At 36.7% G+C, this 24,413-nt stretch overlaps 1 protein-coding gene across 5 annotated transcripts in view; it reads right to left on the bottom strand.

Moving 5' to 3' along the window:
• Positions 1-24,413, bottom strand: part of NEK7 (NIMA related kinase 7) — a 65,836-nt gene that overhangs the window by 8,538 nt on the left and 32,885 nt on the right. For 2 of the 5 annotated variants that reach the window (XM_064664471.1, XM_064664472.1), the window contains exons 6-9: positions 18,756-18,864; positions 16,422-16,529; positions 9,671-9,765; positions 5,091-5,204 (exon numbers count right to left, since the gene is read on the bottom strand). In XM_064664471.1, coding sequence (XP_064520541.1) covers positions 5,091-5,204; positions 9,671-9,765; positions 16,422-16,529; positions 18,756-18,864 — 426 coding nt within the window. Of the gene's footprint in view, positions 1-1,865; positions 2,018-5,090; positions 5,205-6,592; positions 6,619-9,670; positions 9,766-16,421; positions 16,530-18,755; positions 18,865-24,413 lie in introns of those variants that run through there. The other 3 variants (XR_010432679.1, XR_010432678.1, XM_064664473.1) reach the window with 3 other exon arrangements.

The raw sequence follows: 24,413 nt of genomic DNA, 5'->3' as shown, positions 1-24,413 counted from the left end.
AATCTACGTCACTAGACATCCCTATTCCCTGGCAAAAACAGCTTAATATTTAAAAATGAGACCATTAATTCTGAAGGTAGTGGTCAGTTTGCTGAATTGAAAAGAAACATATTAAATCAAAATAATCTGTAACAGACTTGCTATTTGAATCTTAAATATCTTAAATAACATTCTGACTAATGTAGTTATAAAAGCCATCATACTGCTTCTGGCAGTCAATAAATAAAATACAATGCCAGTGAAAAGAAAAAGTATTAGCCTGTAATAACTCACAAACATTTGAAGAACAGAATGATGGAAATCATTAGCTACTGTAAGAAATAATAATTGCCAGCATGTAATACAAACATGCAAAGCACAACAGTCTCCTGCAGAAGAAGCAGGTGGGACACAGTGTAAGCAAGAGGCACAGTACAGTGTATTAGCAGGGATGAGCAGCTTGCTACTTAACACCTCAGACAGCCTGCACAGAAAACAGGAAAGACTGAGGAACATCCAAAACCACCAAGCCTGAAATTAGCGTCAAATAAGCAAACATTTTGTGAGGAGAATACAGGTGTAATTTATCTGCAATATACAACACCTAATCTTGAACGTATACATTTCTCTTTCTCTGTGAAGACTTCCATCTGTACTGCATACAGTAAATAGTCTTTTTAAGCATCTTTGAGGGACTGAAATCTATAAAGCTTGCATCAGAGGGAAAGCAAAGCATTCTTTCTCCTGTTTTTCCCAGTTGTTTATCAATAACTTTACTGCATGTAGAACAGCAGAAACAGATCTTCAAGCAACTTAACCTGTGAAGCACATGAGAAGCTTTGTTTACCTCCAACAGACTACTTCATGTCTTTTTAATTCTTCTCTCAGATTTCTAAACTGAATGTTCAATCTAAAACCCCATTTCAGACTCAAACTGCTTGTTAAGTCACTAAACAGTAAGCCTTCCTTCAGAGTTACTTTTGCACTTGCTACAGAAGATTATAATTCCAAGCTTCAATAAAGTGGTCAAGAAGATTCATTGCTCAGAAAGACAGTGTAGCAAAATGGCATCATTACTCAAAAGTACATGTAAGACTTTAGGTCCTATTAATCCCTGTAGACACACTTGGAAAAAAAAAATCATTCACCCACATGGTGTATTGACTGGTGGCTTTTTACAGCTTCTTATTTTTTACTCTCCCTAAAATGCATACACAGCTACCATTATTAGAATGCAAGAAAAAATATACAAGAATCAGTTTACTCAGAAATTCTCTTCCCAATGGAAGTGGTGAGCTCCATTAGTGACAAACCTTCACTATTACTGTAATAAAATAAACCACAGGGTCACAGACCTCTTAAAATGGTAGTCACTGCAATTACTGCAAAATCTCTGTCCCCCTCTTCCCCTGGGGAGTCCAGAATCTCACTCAGTAAGGTCAGAATGCTGAGCTGACTATGCTTGGGACAGTGCACAACAATAGTGCATATTCCTGAGTAACTTCAAAATCCTTGAGCTCTTTTGAGCTTTGTAATCGAACGGCAAACCCTTGGAAGAAGGTGAATAAATTTTGCTGTACACGATGAAAACAGTTACATGGAAAGACAGTCTTTTGGGACTGAAACCGGGACCACGCTGGATACTAATACTTGGATATTAGCACTATTCCTTTACTCCTACAGGAATATCCATTTCAATAAACCTAAAATCCATTTGTCAGTCCCTCTAGTATTAATAAAATTTTCAATGTATCAAAAAAGCTCACCAGTATCATGGGAAGAGGCACTGGGATTCTAAAGTCAGACTATCATTAGAGATGGGAGAAATTTTTTATTACCTGGCACAGACTGTCCAACAGGCAGAGCAGACTTATGACTGAACTAGAGGGACCTCCTGTTGCATCCCCAAGCTGCAAACTTCTTTGGCTGCTTACTGTTCTTAACCTCCTCTGCACACTTAGCACAGTGACTGTCTTTTGCCTGGAGCTTAGCCTGACATTGGAGCAGCGGGACACACTTTCTTTAGCAGGTTTTTCAGCTATGAAATAAATAATTATCACACAAGTCAGGAGGAGAGGGAAAGACAGAAATATGACAGGCAAGTACTCGGCATTACTAGCTAGCTGAAAAAAAATTTTCATATAGGGAATTTTGTACGAAAAAACCCCACAAGATTATTCTTGGTCTGAATAGGAGACCTTCTTGAAGCCTTCTCTGAGTGCTTTTCTCAAGACCTTCTGCTGGCAACTAACACCATCATCATGAACCTCCTGGCTCATTCAGCTGTCACATCTGGGTAGGAGGTTTGCCAATGGACTTTAGAAGAAATGCACCTCAATCAAAGTGAAGATTTTAAAACTTAGTCATGAAAGCAATGTTATATTAATATTGGCTGAGAAGATTTTAAGAGTATTGATTGGGGGTGGAAAGGGAGCCCCAGCTTTGAATTCTCTAAAGCAGAACAGCTTTCAGTAAATGCTGAATACTCACTCTGAATACCAGATGTTTTTAACATATATTAAAAAATTGATATATCCAAAGTTATTAAGCATCTGAAAATCTTGGCTTGTGTCTCTACCACTGAAGCAATAGTTTGTGAAAACGCATCTTAGACTATTAGAATTTCTAATCAAAGGTTTTCTAAAAAAATTACCCATCTGTCCATCTAAAGGTGCATCTTTCTGTCACACTATTCTCTAATTACACAGATGTGATACATTACTAATAGGTTGGTCTTAAAGAGGATTTAAAATTTAGAAAAAATGTCACATCTTAAAACTCACTAAAATTTACTTACAAAAAGTTTCTCAGAAAAGCGCCTGTCTTGTATTTTGTAATAAAAGTATTTACACTCCTATATTAAAGGATGCAGAGATCAACACTGAGTGAAATTTTTCTTTGTCATAAAAAATGAAGTGGGCTTTACTGATCAGTGAACCCTGATCTTTACTGATCACTGAGTGTGCTTCTGACCTGGTTTGACATTTATATTTCCAGTACAGGTGAAACGTTTAGGACAGTATCCTAATATGACAGATACCACTTGTTTGTCTTCTTCAGAATTTTTGCCAGCAGTGTATTTTTTCACACAAGTAAAAAAGGGTCTATTTTGGTGCAATAGCTAATAAATGTGTGTGTTTTCCACGTACCTTAGTGAAGGCACAAGTCTTCATATCATAACAATGTTCCCATTACAGTTTCCATAGCTGATGACTTCTTTTAAGTAACTATTTTCTTACTTATCTTGATACCTATAATAGCTCTGATTCTCTCATTATCTTTTAAAGTAACTTATATGTATTTTGCAAGTAACTGGTTTATCCACCGTGCACAAGTACGACTGCTTTGAAATAAACAGAAGCGTAACATGTTGTGCTTTGCATCTGTTTGCAACACGAGAAACTGTACAGATGTAAGGAAAGGGTGGAATCTCTTTCCCCATCCAAACTTTAAGACCTTCTATCTGGGCCAGGCTTTGATATCTGCCCCTTGGCTGGGAATCCACATCTCCAACTTCACACTTAGCTGCAGCGAAGTAGCCCTGCAGGCAGGCCAACTTCAACGAACCACTAGTGGTATCATCATTAAAATCCTGCTGAAGGTCACCATGGAAACCGCCTGCTGAGGCTTCGCTGCTGCACTCGGCATCTCCTAATCAGCTACCATGTGAAATGCAAATTCAGACAGTCTGAAAATTAGTCAAGAAGAATAGAGGATGAGGATGCAGATATGTGAAATATTCATGCGCTTCATGGAAAAAGGAAGACAGCATGAATGACACAACAAAGAACGGCCCCTGACATTCTTGCTATCATTTTGCATTATTGTTCACACCCTACTGTATTTCTAGGCCTCCAGTTCTGAAGTTGGTTATATGAACTGCCATATTTATAGTCTACAATAAATAATAATTAAAAACGGCCAAGGTAAAATAACTAATTGGAAAACCCACAAAGAGGTATAGTGTATAAATTACACAATAGATTGTTATTTCATCCTTTGTAACATCACCCAATTATCTTTTTAAGTCCAGTTTGTTTCATAAAAGGGGAAAAATTGTCACTATAAATACAAAACAAAACACTGAGCAGTAATCTTTTATTAACAGTCCAATCACTGTCTTTGAACGCAAGAAAATTTAGGGTTCAGAATTAGAAATTCCTACTCTATAAATGAAATTGTATAATGCTTTATGTTTATTTGCTTTTTCAAAGTAATCTTAAATTCATGTAGGTTCAACTCAACTAGAATTGGTTACTAATACTTGTTCTTTGGTTTACAGCTTCTATCAGTTTGCCCTGTTCTTTTCAAAGTGGGAAAGTGCTTCAAAACTGGCATCTCAGAACATCAACAAGCAAGCATTTATATTTTTCCATTCTGTTACACTAAGAAAGATATTTATTTTGTTTAGTTTCTTTTCATTTCATAGCTAAAAAAAAATATTCCCCCTTAAATGCACTAATAACAGTAAGAACTGTTACCTATCAACGTAAAACAAACACTGTTGCGATATGCATGAGTATATTGCTCAAATTCAATTATATTATGTCTGCCTATACTTCTCTGAAATCTACTATTAGTGTTGTCAAGAACCACTCTTTCTTGCAAAAGAACTGCCATTCAACTGTATTGAACAGCACACTGCAGTTTTATAATGCAGACAAATGGGAACTAAACAATTCATTTTTACTAGTGAGTTACATTATATCTATTTTAATGCAGGCCCCTAGAGAACCAAGGCCAGTGTACTAATTTACTGTGCAACATAAACTTGTTGTGCTTTTAGAAAAGCATACTATAGATGTAAGACTCCCATTTTGGCATGTGGAACATACATCATTGTGCATTCTGGGAAAGTATTCTGTCATACTTGCAAGGAAGCCCAATGAAATTAAGAATCTAACAGCGTGACGTTTCCATCATTAATACTCTCAAATATAAATCATATAAGAGACTTGTTTTGACAGGAACATTTGAGTGAGTTCAACAAGCAAACACTTATGGGCATAATCTGCAAATAACATAAAATCACACAAGTTCATTTATTTCCCTGGAAGCGTGCCAGCTTACATAAACTGAGGATCCAGCCCATGAAAAGGAAAATTACTTACTTCCTCTGAATAGTGATCTGAAGGGAGAGGTGGGTAGTCACACTGTTCTATCTTCTTGCACAGAGAGTACAAGTTCATTTTATCACCATAAAAGGGACTCTGCAGCGCAGCCATCTGTTTAAAGAAAATGCACAGTTTTCTTTTGTGTTTTTAAGTAAACCTATTTTGTCGTAAAATCTGTAATACTAACAAATCAAGTGATTCTTAATGACTTTGTATTTCCTGCTTAGATAATGTGTTGCAGAGCTAAAAACAGAAGTTCCAAAATTATTACTGTAACCAGTGTGTGTACTTGTTCTATGTCATATAATCACAGCTGTCACAGTCCTTGCACTGCAATATTTGAATTGCACACCATTAGGGTTTTATTAAGAGAGTATGAAGAAAAACCCAGTAGTGCCGTGAGTGTGGAGGGTCCTTGCACCACAAGGGAGACCAAAAAAACCCGAAAACATACTTTTCCTTTGAAAACATTTTGGAAGAAAACATGACTTATATGAAAACATTATCTGACCCAAAGCAATGCAGGGTGTAGAAAATGCTGGGTAACAGCAGTAGGAGATTTTGTAACCTTCCACAGCCATGACACTAGACTGCCATACAGATGGGGGTTTTTTAAAACAAGAAAACACTATCATCTATACTTTCAAAAAAAAAAAAAAAAAAAAAAAAAAAAACCAAAACAACCCAGACCCAAAAACTTCATAGTTCAGGATGTTATTCAAAAAGATACTTAAGAAAAACCCCCCAAACTTCATCAGAAGTCCCAAACTGGCACCCTTGGCTATAATTTACAATTAAAATACAAAAATGAGAAAGTCTGTTGCAGAGCATTTATATAAATGACAGCTTAAAACCAGCATTATTAAACCTATCCTTTATTTCCAGACAATGTTGCAACTTGACACTTAAGGTGGAAACAAATGCTATGGTTAGCTGCATTAGAAATGTAAAAATTCATTTAAAATCTCTCCTTTCCGTTCAAAACCTTCGAAATCTTTTAACTGCAGCAGCCTGAATGCTGCTCTGAGTGCAGAGCTGCCCCAAAGTCAGTCACCCTTTTCTACATGTGCTAATAAGTTTGATTTTGGAAGGACAATGTGTACATTCCCCAGACAGGCAGAGTGTGTGTGAAACACGCTAGTCCATGCTGTGCTACTCAGTGAGCTTCAGCAGGGACAGGACAAGCTGAAAATGGCTCTCATCTGTCTTGTGGTCTTCCAGATAGCAGTTTAACTCTTTCGTGTCTAAGCACCAATATCACTGAGGGAAATGTATGAAGAAAATCACCAAAATTCTCTTACATTTACTTTGTATCTGATTAAAATGCTCTCATATAGTTCAGTACTTTTTCATATTACCTTCAAGTAAGAATAAAAAAATTGTAAAGCTCCCAAGACAAATATCATGCTACAGTTCCATCCTAAACTCCTCCCAAAAATTCTGTAACTGTATTACCAAAATAACGTTAATTTTTGGATTTACATGACATTGCCTCTTACCTTAAAAAGAATGTTAAAAATGCAAGCTAAAGACCATAAAAGAAAAGAAGGGAGGAAAAAAAGAAAAATCAACTGCAGGGTCTGTACACATGCAGAAATTCTAAATAAATGCACAGATACTCATTTTCGTACTCTAGGTGTTCATTAAAAAGTACTTTTGTTTGAATGCTGCCGAGTGTTAAAAAAATTTCTGAATGTCCCCTAAGGAGTTAAAACAGGAATACTATATTTTCATGCATCTCCTGCTTTGACAGATGAAAAATGTCAACTGTCCTGTTTTTATTTTCAAGCTTTTGCACTATTCATCTGGTTCATTAGTGCATCTCGCTGCTGCCCCTGACAGCTGCTCGCCCTCTCCTCCCAGCAGTTGAATTTTTCAGGCTAATTTGATCCTCCACACTGAGACGATCACTAGAATGATTGACTTGCTCCCTGACCTCCAGGGTCTGACTTTCCTGATTAGTATTCTGGGGGTGTCTGAGGGACGAAAGCCCACTGTCTGTCTTCAGGGCTGGTGGCAGCTCGCTCTCTTTTTTTTTTTTCCCCTTTCTTTTTTTTTTTTTTTTTTGAACTGTAAGCCACCAACCTACAACCCTGTAAGGATGCAATTGCTACGCTGAACAATAAAAGGAAATGTGTAAGACCTACTTTTCCATGTAAAGGTCCGTGTAGCAAAAGCACAGCATCTTGATTTTAATTAGTAAAGTCTACTTTGTTGCATATCAATTAAAACTCCAGAGGTGGTGTTTTTGAGGCTTCAGAAATACCTGGGGCTCTAAAAAATTCAGACTTTAAAACACACTTCTAAAAATCTTACTGGTCACACAGCATTGAATAATACATTGTAATATGTGTTAGAAATAATAATTTTTAAAAACAACACACATTATAACAAGTTAGTCTAAAATTAAAACATAACCGAAGAGAGTTTAGCAGCAATTAAGCATTTCTTGAGATGTGATAAATCTGCCACAGCTTTTCTCCTATTAATCTGGAGACAATCCAGAGTACATATGAGCACATATCACCATCAAATCAACATCATAAAACATGCTCAAACACAGGCAATGGACATATCACAAAAAGACGCCAAGCGCAAAACTGCAGATAAAGAGAATACGATGCATTAGTCCACACAAGTCTTGGAAGAACATCAAGTAACCACTTTCAAATAATTTAAAGAAAATAATAATACTGAGAAAAATGCTGAGCATGTATTTTGAGTTTGCTATAACTAAAATTTCAAAATTACACTTCAATGTTCTATGAAAAGCTCCACAACAACATATGAAAACCCATCACAAACATCTGGTATGTTGAAGAATTAACTAAATGGGATAAATGCACCTCTAAAAAAAATTAAAAGCTATAATTGAAGACACTGCCATATACCGTAGCTATATATCAAAAATAAGGATCCTAATAATTATTTTATATTTACAATAAGGAAAACAAACACCATCATACCAACTTAAATACCATCCCGGTAAAACTTCTAAACTAAATCAAAGGAGAATGGTATTTCAAGATGCTGGTTAATCAACGGAATTAAGATATTTAGCTATTTTGAAATTATTTACCAGATCAAAGAAAAATGTAATATTCACACAGATGTTTAATATACTGTACCAGCACGAAGGCAGGAAGCTTAAAAAAAAAAAAATCTTCAGAAAAGTGCTACTGATTTCTGTCCAGCAATTTAATTTCATATAACATAAAAGAAAAATTAACCTTAAACCATGTTTTTTTACATAACAATTACTTATTCAAAGTTTTTATTTGTTTGCTTCCAGATTTAAAAATTACTAAGGAAAACCAATGAGTGGCAAAGAAGCAGTAATACTGAAAAATGTTCATCTACCTTTGTGTTATCTTTGGGCTTGTGCAAGTGTGCACAGCACTGAAACCAATGGCAGCTGCCATGGTCAGCACTGAGGAATTCCAATACAGGATTAAGTTTTAGTTCAGAATTTAAACTTCTAAATGCTATCAGCTACAAGACATCATTCCTATGAATCATCACCAAGGTTTAGAAGCAACAGCTATATGTAGATCTGCAAACTGCAGAATTGCAATAGAGCTATTTGCTCTTAATATTCAAAGCAGCATGTCAGTGGTAGAAAGTAAATGAATATTACTGGAGACAACTCACTAGTAGTAATTCAATTTTAACAGGCTGACAGTGTCTTCTACAAAATCCTAAAACAGGAGGTGCTGATACTGTTGAGTCTGTGTTAAATGAGTTCTGCCGACTCACTGACGCAGGTGGCTTTTAGGTAAACAACAAGTATATGGCTTGAGTTTATGAGTTTTTACCTGGAAGACGACTAGGAAGACTTCACTGCCATTGAACCAAATTTTTTTCCAGCATCCTTCAACACAAGTGTTCATTTTTTGGATCAAGAAATGATATGCAAAGATCTTTGAAGACATAACTGCCTTGGAAGCCTACCTGTTTTTAACACCTTCATCTGCCTCAATTTCAATTTGCCCTGTATCTTTGTTTTCTCAGAATATAATATTATTTAAAATTATGTGTCACCTACCAATCCTAAATGTAGAAATACAGAAATCAAAAACTAATTGCAGTTTAACCAACTGTACAAAAATAGAAAAGTTACATATGTCTGTGCAGCAGAATTCATTATCTTGAGAGATAACCCAAGCTAGGAGTAATAACTGAACATTTTCTATTGTTTTACTTAGGTTTTAAATATTTATAAAAATAAGAATATTTATAAAAATAAGCAATTTGTATAAAAGTAACTTACTGCAAAGAATCTATCATGAACACACGTAGAACAATTTTATATGTGCTTGCTATTATTCATTTATTAATCCTTCAGTTCATTTAATTAATCCTTCATTTATATTCATTTATTAATCCTTCAGTTAAGCCCAATCTTCACCAAATTGCTGCAAGATCTTGGTAGCAAGCCAAGCAAAAGGCAAGTCTCAAGTAACATGTAACTTTTACACATGTAAAAGTATTCCATACACTGAAGTTATGTAAGGGGAGTGGGGGGGAAGGGGGAAGTACAAGAGTGTTATTAAGTTCACTGTACATATCAATATTACCTCATACAGCAGACAGCCTAGGGACCAGATGTCAGATTTGAAGTTGTAACCATTTTCATGTATCCTCTCTGGAGACATATAATAAGGTGTACCAACTGCAATGAACACAAAAGTATTTTTGAATGAAAATTTCTGTTGTTACACATTAGTAAAATTACAGTTTTCCAGATTGAAAAATATTTTTCATCTTCTATTTCTCGTTTTGCTACACATATAATTTCAAGTCTTACTTATGACACTTCAGTTTGACAGAAATACATGAATTAGATATCTGTTTCATCCAATACAGCTTTATTTTCACTACTGATACCTAATTACCAAAACTATTCAGTTGTAGAATACTTCCAATTTTTGCTTTTAGAGAAGCTCAAAAGTAATAAGTTTCTCCTGAAGAGAACCCAAGGAACATACTAGACACACACACACATCCCTGCTTCTGTTCCAAGCTGTTATCACTGGCTAGAAACAACAGCTAGAAATTCTCTTCCATGGGTTGAATTTCATTATTTGTTTTGAAAGTTGTCTGTTCTTCCTTCTGAGAATATAAAGATCTGAAAAAGCTGCTTTTAAAACTAATAATAGCTGGAATTCAAACAGAGCCTGAAATCCAGGACCTTCAGATATGAAGGCAGGAAAACCTGTTAGCCCAGCAGACGTTGATGTTCCCATAAGTGACTCAGCCATTTGCTGCAGGACTCAACTCCATGAGGGCTTTTCAGCTCCCAAACCTGTGCCTGTCCCAGCTTAATCCTGCCTGAGAGCTGTGGGCTCTGGAGACATCTGCTCTTGAAACACAGCATTCACTAGGACTGCCCCAGAGTTAATTTACATTGGACACTCCAGGACATCCCTCCTCTTGATTTTAATCAAATTCTGCCCATCTTTATTACTTGGAAGAGAGAAATTCTGAGAGATGTTTCAGCTCTGTAAAAAAATGCCATTACAAAAAAAAAAAAAGTATCTGAGTGATGCATTCTTAAATGCTGAGCAATAAAAAAAAAAAAAAAAAAGAAGTTATGAAAAATAAGGATAGTAGTAATTTTGGTGCATTATTTCTGAACCTTCTCCCTGTATCCCCCAAAATGACTGCCTAGCAGCAAAAAGAGTCACAGATCTATGTAGAATTTTACTTCAGTTTTGTTTGGAATATGTTCTTAAGCACTGAATCCTGATGATGAAAACCAGTTGAATTCTGTCAATGCAAGGTAAGTTGATTTTATTTTGAAACCAAACACCTTGCAACACCAGAGATTAAAATCAGCACTCTCACTACAAGTTACAAAAATTAAGAGTATGAAGCCCATAGTACTTTATTTAACACAAAGATCTTGTAACACTTCTACACTTCTGCATATATGAAGCTAATTCAGAATTGATCTCTGTGTGAATGTTAGAAATGGAGATATAGTGAATATGTAAGTAATTCCACATGTGAGTAATCAGGTTAATAGCTTTAAATTATCGGATAGATAATTTTACTCTAATCATTTCCAAACGTTAAAGGTTTTGCTCTGACAAGGTGCCTTACCTTTCTTAGGGAGTTAAGGTGGAGGGAGAAGTACTTTCCTACTTGAAAGGCCCAGCTCAGACAGGAAAACCCTGTACCACCTTATCTCAGGTCAGGCCACTGCTGCTGGTAACCCATAATTTCAACTGATCTCCTTCTCAGCAGACAATACTGAAAATCCACATAAACTGAGAATGTACTTCTGTAATGTAGGCAAGGACAGAGGTCCCCAGATTGTATCCTACAATGGATCTGTCCCACTAAATATTTTGGGGCGGACTTCTACCCCCAAAAAGCAGAGACTTTGCAGCCCCTCTCCTTCAGTGCTGGGCTGAGGAATCACTGCAGCTCTGAACTGAGATTGCAAGTGATCAAGAGCTTAAAAGGAGAAAGGCTGGGGAAAAGCAACTCAAAATATTGGATTACTGCAGGAGACAGTCTCATGGGATGTTTGTATTCACTCAAGAGAGGAATGGTCAAGAGGAATGGTTCTTTTCGCTGTGAAAGAATATACAGGCAGATGGGTAGACTGCAACAACAAAACTACCAGAATATCCAAAGCAACCCTGTTTTCTAATGTATCAACAGCAGTACTTTAAAGGGTGTTTAATGACAGATATCTTAACATTGGAAACTGTAATTAAACAACATTTGGCATAACACAGCTTTCATATTTTTATTATCCTTAGTGTTTTACTTCCCTGTTGCATTTATTTTCTTTAACACCCCAAGGACTTGTGAGCTTGGACACCTCTGAAAAATTTCAGCTGCATTTTGCATCCATTAATTAATGCACTGGTTTCATATATTCTGATGCTTTGTTTGCAGAACTCATCTAACAACAAAAAATAGGTTTAATAGTAATCTGGTTGTTCACTGGTTCCAGCAGCAGCGCCTTTGCTGCTCTGAGATATCACACAAGTAGCTGGCAGTGAGTAATGTGCTAGAAAGAGGCTTCACAGAAACCACAGGGGGCAGCTGAAAACAGAGGTTTGAAGGTTCATAGTCTACCAAAAGCAAAGGTAATTTTAACCAGTAGCTCTGGGAAGCCTGCTGATACATTAGGGGTCTGATATGACTGTGAAAGATTGATGATAGTGAAAAGGAAGAACAAATGTTACCATTTTACAGCATTTAGCCTAGCGTAACACCTTTACTGCAATGCAGCCAGAAGCCCCTGATGACCAGCTAGTGAAAGGAATTGAAATTACCTATGTTAGTCATGGAATCACAAAAACAACTTTAAGATTCAGACATCATTACTACTCGTAAGCTGTTTTTTAACAGAACATGACACTAAAGATTCATAATTCTGACATTCAGGAGCTACTGAAAGCACTGCAATGATCCTTTTAACAGGGTGAGCAATCTAGGGACATTGCTGTGCTGCTGGCAAGCAACTACCACTTGCAATTGTACATTATGTTTCCTTCCTGGATTGTTCTTTTGTGTTAAGTGAAATACAGCATCCCAACAGCATAGAGACTGGCAACTTCCTGACTTCATTTACTCCTCTGAAGATACAGAAGTGGGATAATACAAGAAAAAGACATAACCAATTGAGGTGCCTATATTTTTTAAGAAGAAAATTGGTAACTGTAGTGTTCAGTTCCCCACATTTGCACATCTCTGATAATCTGCAGGTCTGAACAGCAAACTCCTTTAAAATGGCTGAGGTCAAATAGAGTGCTTCCTCAGAATATGCTGCTGCTCTGGAGCTCCCTCCCTTTAAAGATACTGTAGATCCAGAAGGTGTTGATTCTATACACAAACTTTCTGCTATTGGGAGAGGGAATGGACATAATGGAAATGGTGGTTAATAGGGAGCAGGAAGTTGAATTTGAAGGATCACAGGCAAAGAATCCATCATGAAGAAGGGAGTTATAAACAATCCATCTTATTACCTGCATAAACACATAATTCACACCGCAATTGAGCTACAGTGTGTCCACTTAAAAACTGAGTGCATCAACAAGTGGAATGAAATGCAGTAAATAGGTCTAAATACTATCAAGTTGGGAGAGAAATCTGCCTGGAAAATGTTAAATCTACTCATACAAAACAATGTAATGGCTGACTCAGAAGAGGTTTATCAGCCTATAGCTTTAAAAAAGGCCAACCACTGATACAACAAATTCTCTAAGACATGGCACTTCACAATGTGGTTTAGTGGGCATGCTGAAGGTTAGGCTTGAGGGCCTCTGAGATCCTTTCCAACCCTAATGATTCTGTAATGTTTGGGGTTTTGTGCATGTTTAAACAGGTATAGGAGACTTCCAAGTCAAGGGCTCATCTTCAGCTACAGATACAGGACCTAAAATACCACACTTATCCAAAGTAATTCTGCAACCTAGCCCACATTATGAAAATATTTTACCTACAGAAGTCTACCTATAAACATCTTGGGTTATTTTATAATGGAGCATTGTACCAGCACAACAATTTACCTTCAGCTTTCAAACTACTGTAAGAGATCTCTGTACCTAAAATAAGATCTGCTTTAATACAACTTCTTTGATCACTGCAATTAAACTGCTGCAGATTTCCCTGCCAGCCTTTTTGTACACTAAGGGTGCCGGTTCTCAGAAGGGTTTGGTATCAAAGTGGAGTTTATTCACAGAATGGTGCTGCACACCACCACCTCAGCACACCCTCTGCTGGGTTAGAAATCCACACACAGGAGGAAAGGAGAGTATTTGCACATATTTTCATGCACATTCCCCACAACCTGCATGAGTTTATAGTTAAATCCCTCATAATGTAGCTCTGTACTTGGGACAGCAGCATCATGGAAATGACAGAACTTTGTCAAACCAAGAGGAAACACCGGAATTCAATACAGATAATTCTTTGCATTCAAGCATTTTAAGAAGATTGCAGATCTGCTGCTTTGCCCTGCAAGAAGGTATTGACATCCTGGTGGCAGTGCCTGCCTGGACAGCACACTGTGCAGCTTTATAGCACAAACACAGCAGAGAACTGAAGTGATTCTTTTTGTAACTGAAACACTGACATATGGACTATTTTTACATCCACTGAATGGCTAAAACAGAATGTTTGCATGTTTCCATGAGCTGGCCTTAGAACTGCCATGTCTCTGAAGAGTGTAAGGCCTGGCCTTCAGCCATTAAAACAACTGCAAAAAAACCCCTAACAGTCACAGGGAAAGGAATATGAAGCCTTTGTTGAACCATATTCCCCTTTCTAATATAAAGTCTGCCGAAAACAAGAAATTCTGTCATGTTTGTATGCAATGAACAATACTAAATGCCTCCTTTGCCTTTGCACTTTTGGAAGAAAGATTTCCTATTTTCAAAAAGGTATACACTTGACATAATAGAAAAATCTACCTCTTGATAAGGTTGTATAGAAAGAGTTAAGAATATGAACGAACCCTGTCCAGCTCAGTTCATTTGTTTCAAATGGACCATTGGTAAGTATTCTAATTAAATCAGTATTATTCATAATTAGCAGTTAGAAGCTGTACCTAATTAAAATTTTAGTACATTTCTTTATCTCTGAAAGCCTGAATCTAGTTTGCTACTGAAATTTTTATAAAGCCTGTAAACAAGTATAAATTGCTGCACATATGTTTGTAATTCACTGGGTTTTGTGCACCAAAGGTTTATAGAATCATAAAAAGGTACAACTTCGAAAGAAATTTCAAGAAAACCAGCATCAGAAACTGCAGAAGAAATTAATTTTAAGAAGTGGTCTCTGCTAGTGACATGATAAATCAGAGAGTCACTGTCTCCCCTGTAGCCTAAGTTAACAGCTGAAACAAACCTTCTTCCTAGGCTGAATTCTGACATTAGATCATAATTAAGAGTGAAATGGGAAAAGAGGAGACAGGGAAAAAAGAAAATAAAAAATAGCAGCTCCTCCACCAGGATGCAGCACCCAACATTAGAAACAAAGCTGCCATCCTCCCACCACCCCCCCCCGCTCCCTGGGCAATTCTTCATCTGTAAAAGAGGATCTTTAAATGGCTTGGGGGTTTTACACTGTTTTTAACTCTGGCTCAGTCTTCAGCTTTTTAAACTTCTAGCTCAGTCTTTGCAACCACCACCCTGCCACAAGCCAAAATAATCCAGAGTTGAGGCAGTCTGTTCCTCTTTAACTTCCTGACTTCTGCCTCAGAACACAAATCTAACTCTCCCACGCTCACTGTGGACTTCTGCCTTTTTTGTGAGCTCCTAATCCACAGATTATGATTTACATCTCCCTCTTCACATCCTTTGTCCATTTGCAGACAGTAGCAGGACCCAACTACGAGCTGATCTCCACAGTGCTACCAGAGATGCCCACTGGGTTATGAGGGCAGCATGAACAGCAGCACTTGAGATAAAACGCTGCCACGTCCTCATATCAGATCTTCAGTGTGGAACTCAAGCACATTTCCAGTCTGGTCTCACTACTTTGCTGTCTTCGTCTTTCTCTTTTTTTATTAATGCAAGATTGCACATCTGTGTCTGAGGCTCACCTCAGTCCTATTAAGATCTCAGCAGTTACTGGTTTCGACTGTGCCACTACCGGTATGCCCCAAACATGGTAAAAAACAGGAAGGCACAAAGGAGTGACCAAAGGCTTTTTGGAACACAGGGAAGTAAAAAAAAAAAATCAAAAGTTTCCCTTCTAAAATGTTTTTCCAGCTGTTAACACAGGTATCACCCACACCTCAAATATGGTACAAACATGCCAAACATCAATCCTCTCTTCTTCCATGTTCTACTGGTAACTGGGAAAACTTAAATTAAGAGATGAGGATAAACATGGTATATTTTAATCTGGGAAGTCTGCTATTGCATAGTCTAATTAGAAACACCAACATCTGAAAAAAAACAATTCTTTTTGTGTCCTCCAATGGTTCTAACATAAGCACTGCAAATATTACTTTACCATTTTTAGGAAACACTTGTTCAGAGGCAGAAATGTACATTAAATGATTCAAACTAAGTGGGGGGAAAACCCAATGAGCTGTAGTGCTGAAAGTATTGCCTGAGTACTTCACAGCTTTTCTGTATTTGTCCATGGTGCTGACCACTATTATTATTATTATTATTATTATTATTATTATTATTATTATTATTATTATTATTATTTAAGAAGACCTTTATGACCAATTTTTATTATTGTTTAAGAACAGCTTCAGCTGGATCTAACTGTTTTCTTCCTCCTCTTGAGTGGGCACATGTAAAAAAAAAAATCTACCTGTCCAACACCTGTACCTCAGAGAAAGCTTACCTAAAGAATGTGCAGCTGTTGTTTTGGAGCTGAAAAATCGACCAAGTCCAAGGTCTCCAAGTTTTACTACTCCTGTAGCTGTAATGAACACATTTGCTGGCTTTATATCTGAAAGAAAAATAAATTAAATTTAAAAGTCACAGTAAGGTCACAAGAAAAGCTACTGCTCTAATAATAGACCAAAAGAAGATTTTATTTACAGTTAATACAGGTAAAATTTAATGGTGGTGTTCAGAAAGAATGAGTCTGGAATTTAGAACTTCAGCTACTTTAATAGTACAAACATAGCTCAAGCAAGAAAATCAAGAGCCATGGAAAATATTTTCAAAAAAAACCAAGCAAAAAACCAAACCAAACCCCAACACTCAAAGCCAAACAGTAGATATAAGGCAGCTCATTACTACTTTATATAAGCTACATAGAAGGTCTTGCATTAGAACTACAGAACCTCTTACTATGTCTACGTAACAGCACAGAAATGTTTTCAAGCAGTGTAAAAGATTTTTCATCACTTTTGCTGTTCACATAAACCACAGTGACATGATGTTATTCATTTGAAATAGGTAACTGATTCTCTAATAGCAGGCATTAAAGAAAAAAAAAAAAAGGCAAGTTTTACTCAGGAGAATGGTTATTTGCACTCGTCAATGGAATCGGGCTAATCAAGTAGAAACAAAGAAAAATAATGATGTATACCCCAGACAGTTATTTTTCACAAGTAATATTCAGTTTAAGTTTTAATCCAGTCCCTTAGAGACAACAGCACAGACTTTTATTTTATGGTTTTTAAACAAGGTACCTATCCTGTTTCTAAATAAACTGACCTGTTATTTGTTTGGGAAGGGAGTCTAGCTCATACTCAGCTCGAGTGCAATGCACTGTGGCTCCAAACTTGAAGAAAATCACTTCAGTTGTATAAGAGGGGATTACAGTTTGCATAAATATGGGTAGAGTGAAAGGAATGGTTAATAACCCTTCAAACACCAGTGTTTTCAGGTTCCCAATAAAAGAGTTACAAAACCTTGTAAGCTTTAGAGAACAATACAAAAGCAATTATGTTACGCTGCTATCTGACCTAGTTTTTGGGAGTTTGGATCACCCTTTGTGTAACAGTCCAACACAGACATAGCTAAACTTGAAAATAGCTTTAATTGTCATTGGTTTTGGTGTGTAACCATGGAATCATTAGATTTGTCATAGGTTTGCCAGAAGCTTCGAAGTTAATATTTCATTTTAAGGAACTTAAAATATCCTTTTGGTTTTGAGTTTAGTCATAAAAAGCAGTAAAGGAAGATACCTGTACCCTATGGAAAGAATCTGTAATTTTATGTCCTTTTCTTTGTATCATTTGCACTTGCAGGCATCTGTACAAATGCATAAAGAAAAAAAAAAAAAGGAGAATCACAAGGGAAACCTGTTTACAGGGGCAGGGGCATCTAAGTTGATCTGCTGAAGGGTGTAAGATTTTCAGCTGCAAATGACAAAGCCCAGCAGAGAACAAGGGGCTGCTGCCTTCAGGCAGCTCTGCATCCCAGCAGAAGGAAGCCACCAACCTAAGACATCCAATTCCCCCTGAATCCAACGAGACAGCTCACATACAACTCACAAACAGAGGGATTTCCAAGAGAAAAAAAAAATTGTACATCTGAGAAGCAGCTCTACTATGATCTGTTTTCCTTGACTCAGAGTTACAAGGTAGAATGAAGACAACACACACAAGACAGCAGTACAGAGGTCTAAAATGGGCCAAGGAGGTTCAGTACCTGACAGATAGCTGGCAACTACAAGGGCTGTTGGGACACAGTACCTGACACAGAGATAGGGTTAGTGGTAGTGGAGAGGAGCAGACAATTAGAGAAAACACTCAGAGCTGCACATAATCCAGTAGATAAGGGACTGGGAGAAGGGCCTGTACATCACCATTCGGCATGTCGGGAGCCAAATACTTTTCTAAGACAACCAGGAGCAAGAGATGGAAAAAAATGGCTGTGCAAGAAGGCAGGTAACAACAGCTGGGTGAGACAGGGGGCAAATACAGAAGAAAAAGAACAGGACAGAAAATAAGAGCCAGAAAAGTCAAGTAGCACGTGGCAGCATCTCCATCGCTTACAGAACTATCACTTCTTTTGAAAACTTGGTTATCACAAGCCATGGCTGCAAACAAATGCCTACCACAACAAATGTACAACCACAAACTTCTGTCACGGTTTTCCATTACTTATAAAACGTTACAGAAACATACATTGTGTCAGCTGTCAAAATTGATTCCAACCAGCTTAATTCTCACATAGTAAAAGGTTTAGTAAAGACAAATCATCTTTGATCCTGTATTACCTCTATGCATAACACGACGAGAATGCATATGTTCCAAGGCACTGCAAAGCTGAACAAAGTACTTCCAAACTGTTCTTTCAGGAATCAGCCTCTTCTGTTTCTTAAAATGCTTAAAGAAAAAAGGATGGACAGCAAATATTAAAAATTAAAACTTGCATAAAATGACTGGGAAAAGACTAAAAATCGTTTATTAAAAAAAAAAAACAAATACAAGAGGTTCACAACCTATTGAGAAAGGTTTAATAAAATTTCTTGATACAGAAAGCTTTTCCCTTAAATAGTAATACATGTATCATCAATGTATGTGTTTAGTCAGTTCACACACAGAGCTACAAATAACACTAATACAATAAAATTGCTATCCCAAAAAGGGATTTAAACAGTATTTTCCAATCCTCATTGCTGGATTAATGGGGTCAGAATAGTCTAGCATGAAGTGGACACAGAACAAATAAAGGTCAGATATAATGATACGTGCCACAGAACTTCCTAAACTAAATACTTCCTTACACCAACACTGATTTCCATACCCTCATTTTCTAAATAAAAGAAAAACACAACAGTAGTGACACACAGTCACAAAGATCATGTAAGAAGGGTTGATTAGATTAGTCTTACAAACTTTTGCAATACATAAAAGGAGACTAAAGGAACTGATTTCTCCAAGTTTCATAGTGATCTAACTCCTGTTCAAATATTTTCCATCCTGTATAAAAAATACCATTACTGATCACTGGTAACAGTTCAATGGCCTGTTAAAGCTTACAAGAAACAAATATGCTCTGTTACACACATCTTCTCCAAATATTATATTCAGGAACTGGAACCACAGTCCTCCAAAGACACAAACTGAAAACCTGGAATTCAGCCAATGCTAAAATGTACAAGTTTAATAATTATAAATTTTGCAGCTAAAGGTAAGAAGACTGACAAATTGTTGCTCATTTACCCTTTCTTTTTAAAGAAACTGTAATATGTTAGATTTTAAACACATGAAGAAAATACCTACACATTAATATTTGCTTTACATCTAAAATTTTGCTAAGTACTTATATGTATCTTAACAGTGTGGGTACACACACACACTTCACACTCATGCACACCCTAAGAAAGTTCACATAACAAACATTAGTTTGGAAAAATAAAAATACGTCCACATACTATGTTAAAATATGCTTGACAGCTGCATCTACACGTAAGAGACATGCAGGAGGATGAGAAAGATGGTTTTAAACTAGCTGTAGCAAAATGCATCAGCGATACAAAGGATCATAACATTCCACCAAAATGTTTTTAGCTATAGGGATTATTTCAAAATGCATTTTCATTTAAATGAGGCAAAGCATATAAATTACGTCTTTAAATACAATTTTCTTTCAGTCTTGGACTGAATCCAAACAAACCCTGTGTATCTGTTCTCCCCATAGTTGGATTTGCATATCAGAGGATTGTTTGATGTCAACAGGAAGATGGAGACCAGGTTTCTTTTCATTTAAAAACAAATACACAATACATGTAAGTATGTGCACATGAAAGCATAGTTCCTTGATTTAAAATGCATCCTGAAATTATCATAATTATAACTACGTACTTTAAATATTCTGAATTATTTTTTTTTAACTTGAATGTAAGTACAAGCAGTGATGAAATACCATTCACAAAATGTCTGAAATGGGAAGATTTTCCATTACAGATTTCCATTCCAATGTACATCAGTGTACTTTCCAAGTATTTATGTACAAGTTTTAACATTTTTTTCACTTGCCATCTGTAACACTGTAGCTGACTGTGCACTAAAAAATTGGCTTCACTTGTTACAGAGCAAGGATGCAATATAAGTGTGTCAGATGTAGTCTCATTCTACTGAAGCCATTAATAATTTTGCAGGATAATATTAATCTCTTCCTGAAAGCATCAATATTATTACTTAACCCCACAGAATTTGTCTAAAGAGGACGGAGAAAAGCTGATACATTTGCTAACAATGTTTGTATTTTCGTCCCTTTTTACAGAATAACCAAACAGTTTCCTAATGAAAAATGTAACTCTCCTTAATCTCTGATGGATTGCTAAAAGAAAAATAAAATATTCTCCAAATGTTTCCATCCTAGTGAAGTTAAACATAGCTGCCCTGTACCTGAAAAGCATACGCTGTTCAGTTTCTTGGTGGCATAAAAAAAAAAAAAAAAAAAAAAAAGAGCAAATGATAGATGGGGGGGAAAAGTTTCAAGTCAATATAAAAGCATGAAATAATATACTGAGTTTCTGAAGATGATGCTTTAAAGGTCAAATGACAGCAATTAGCAAATGGTTTTACCTAGACTTTACAGGCACAGTTCAGAGAAAACCCAGGACTATGTTTGGACTTCATAAGAAACTTAAAGATTTCCTGCAGGTGAGTAGACAGTGAACGTAGACGATTTAAACACAACTAGAAATTTCAGATATGACTGCCTACATCTCAGTAACCGTGCTTGGAAAAAATTTAGTATTCAGTTTTGATTTGGGTGTATCAGAGGATTTTACGGTGTGATTTACTCTGCTTTAGGCCTCACTGAATAGGGGAAAAAAATAGGAATAAATTAAAAGAAGACAACCCAATGAGTGTTTAAGAAGCAAACTGGACTAAAGAAAGCAAGACGTTTTATGAAATTCTCCTGATGACAGTTGATAATTTTGCAGAGTCATTACTTTAAAATAAAGAACAGAACTGTGAAACTGTCAAATAAGCCCACAAGAATATATACCTCAATTTTTCACTGCACAGGCTGTTGCCTCGAGTTACCTTTTGAAAGACTATATTTGGGAGAAAAGTGAAATGAGAAAGATGATAAAAGATTCCTTTTCCTTTCACCATTTGGTGAGACTCTAGATCGCATCATCTTGTTCTCATGACAAAACTTCACTTCTGGCTTCCAAAAATATAAAATGTAAGAGAGGGTTACATTTTATTGCATACACTTATCAGAACACAGTGATTCAACAACAGATACTAGTGGGAAGAAATCTGAACTTCAAGAGGAAAGTGATGCAGAAATTATTATTACACAGAATTTTCAAGTAATACGTAATGAAGTTCTGGATCATTTCTGGCCGTGTTTCTTTGGGAGCCCTTTTTAATATGGATTAGCAGAAGGAACAGAAAGAGGAAAGAGGGGGTCAGGCAGCTATAACAGGAAATTATGGAAGCACAACCAAGGGTTCTCACTCTGTGAATACAACAGAAACAAACCAGAACTGGCAAGGGCATGCAAGGCCAAGAAGGCAGACCACTGAAGATAAACCTTAGCATCTTTGTATTTTGGAGACTGAAGTATATAGAAATTAATTACCTACTTAAGTCTTATTTTCTATTTAAAAACCTAGTACCAATGCATCATCACAGAAGTTTTGTCTGGCTCTGCTCTTTCATGAATTCAGCTGCCCATCTCTTTAGACCATGATAAGTTTTCTGCCATTTTTCTTTGCTTTCTATGCGAACAAAAATAGAACAACATCCTGATTCATTCACTCAATTTGATCACAGCGTGATCAAATTTGCCTACATTTCAAGAGCAGCAGCTGTCTCTTAGTTGTAAAAAGAGAACAAATACAAAAAAAAAAAACCAAACCCAAGCTATTTGGCATCTACCAATTGAACATACAGAAAACAGCAAGTATTCAGCCAACAAAGTGACTAAAATAAAAATATTTACCTGTTCCTTTTTCCAGCTTTTATTTACAGTCACTTACATCTCCAGTTACTGAAGATGCCATACATTTACCTTTTCCCTTTAACACTCCACAAAAAAAGTGCTTTAAAAAACCAGATCCTCCTCTATTAGTCATCTCAGTATACAACAAACTTTACTTAATCCAGAGCAACAAAAGACTAAGACACAGGACAAAAACCAGCATATAAAATAATGGTACTAACAGAAGTACCTACAAGCATCAGAAGGACAAGTTAGTAGAATTAAACTGTGGTCTTTCTTTGAGGGGAAAAAAAAAAGAACGTGCCACATGGACACCACAGAATTGAGATAGAAGCATCCTCTCAAAATATTATCACATACACCTACTTACAAGAAATAATAAGCCTTGTAAAAAATGCAAGTAGAATTTTTCGTATTTTCCATTTTAGTATGCATTCTTTCATGCTAATAATCAGACTGTTAATAAAACTCCTGGTTAAACTCAGATTTCTTAGAAAGCTCTGAACTAAGTCACTTTATATATACCTATTTTTATCCAACTTTCTCTTTCCTTATCGAGCAGTCCACCTACAGTCACTCTGTTCCACCTAATGTTTTTGCTGACGCAAAAAAGCAAGAACATACAGTGTTCAGAAATTAAAGACACCTACTGAAATCAGACCTACTTGCAGAGCCACTAATAACAAATTTCCAATACTGCATCATTTTCCACGTCCCTGATGTTACCACTGAGTAGGGCTTCTTAAAACACACAGCCACATGTTTAAATTCAACAGCATTTGTTTACATGCATCTCTCTCCAAAAAATCCCCGTAGGAAAACTGCTTTAGCATGAAGAGGTGAAACTCATGCTTGAATCATTAACTCTACTTGCTAATAAAAAGCAATAGCATGACACAGTAAGTAAAGAGGCTATCAACTTTTTTTCTCTCTACAAACAAGGCAGACAGGTTTGGTTTCTCTTCATTCTCAGCAAGTTTTTCATACTGCACAAACACTGATGGTGTGAATTTCTCAAACATAACCGTGGGAAAAATTAAAACTAAATTCCAAGTATTGTTTGCAGGACACTGCAAACAAGAAAAGTACCCAGAATTACTAATTTAATAAAATCTTTCAATTCTCCCTGCTCCTTAAAGGCTCACAGACAATTCAGCAATAGTGGGCAAAGGCGGAGATGAAATCCCCAAAGCCTTTCTGCCCAGTTAGAGCTACTTGAACAGCCCACCTAAGTTAAATCAAGTTTCCTGCCAATTTAACCTTTCACAGCTGAGTGATACCATTACTTTCCCTACATGTCCAGCCAGTACTTACACAAAAGCTTCAGGTGTGATGCCTGTGAAGGGGACTGACCACAAGACAAAAGACTGTTGATAGTATAATTATTTTAGCAGAAAATCTGCCCGCTTATTCTTATTGTTCCAGTGGCAGACACAGACAATGGCCGACTCATAGAAAAACTAACAAGGCTGCCTGGCAATTACCCAGCCCAATTATCCCTCTGATTATAAACTGCAGGACCAGCCAGCTTTCATTCTGCCAGCACATGTATGTAACTTGCCAATGGTAAACTGCTGGCACTGCTCTCCCTGTGGTTACCTGTGGCTGACAGCAAAGGTGACAGCCCAGCACTTCTCAGACACCCCAATAACACACGTGTAGAGCAAAAGCTGACCAGAACCTGCTCTCCTACCTTGGCAGGGCTCTATGCCTTGACTTTTTAAGGCTTCACAGCTCCATCTGCAGAGTGACCATTTCCCCCTCAGAACACCCAGCCCTGCCTTTTATAACTGCTGCACAGATAACATATATATGCAAAGCTGAATAAGGATGCGCTATTTTTTTAATTATAGGGGGTTAAAAAAGTTTTTTAGTACCTTTAAAAAAGATTAGTGGCAAAAATTAGCCTGACTAGTTCAAAGCCCCAAGCTCCTCCTTTAGGAAAAGGCACATAAAAATAGTT

Source organism: Pseudopipra pipra, chromosome 9, assembly GCF_036250125.1.
Source record: "Pseudopipra pipra isolate bDixPip1 chromosome 9, bDixPip1.hap1, whole genome shotgun sequence".
Lineage (NCBI taxonomy): Eukaryota > Metazoa > Chordata > Aves > Passeriformes > Pipridae > Pseudopipra > Pseudopipra pipra.
Note: the sequence above shows the minus strand (reverse complement) of the source record. Positions and strands in the feature narration are given on the sequence as shown.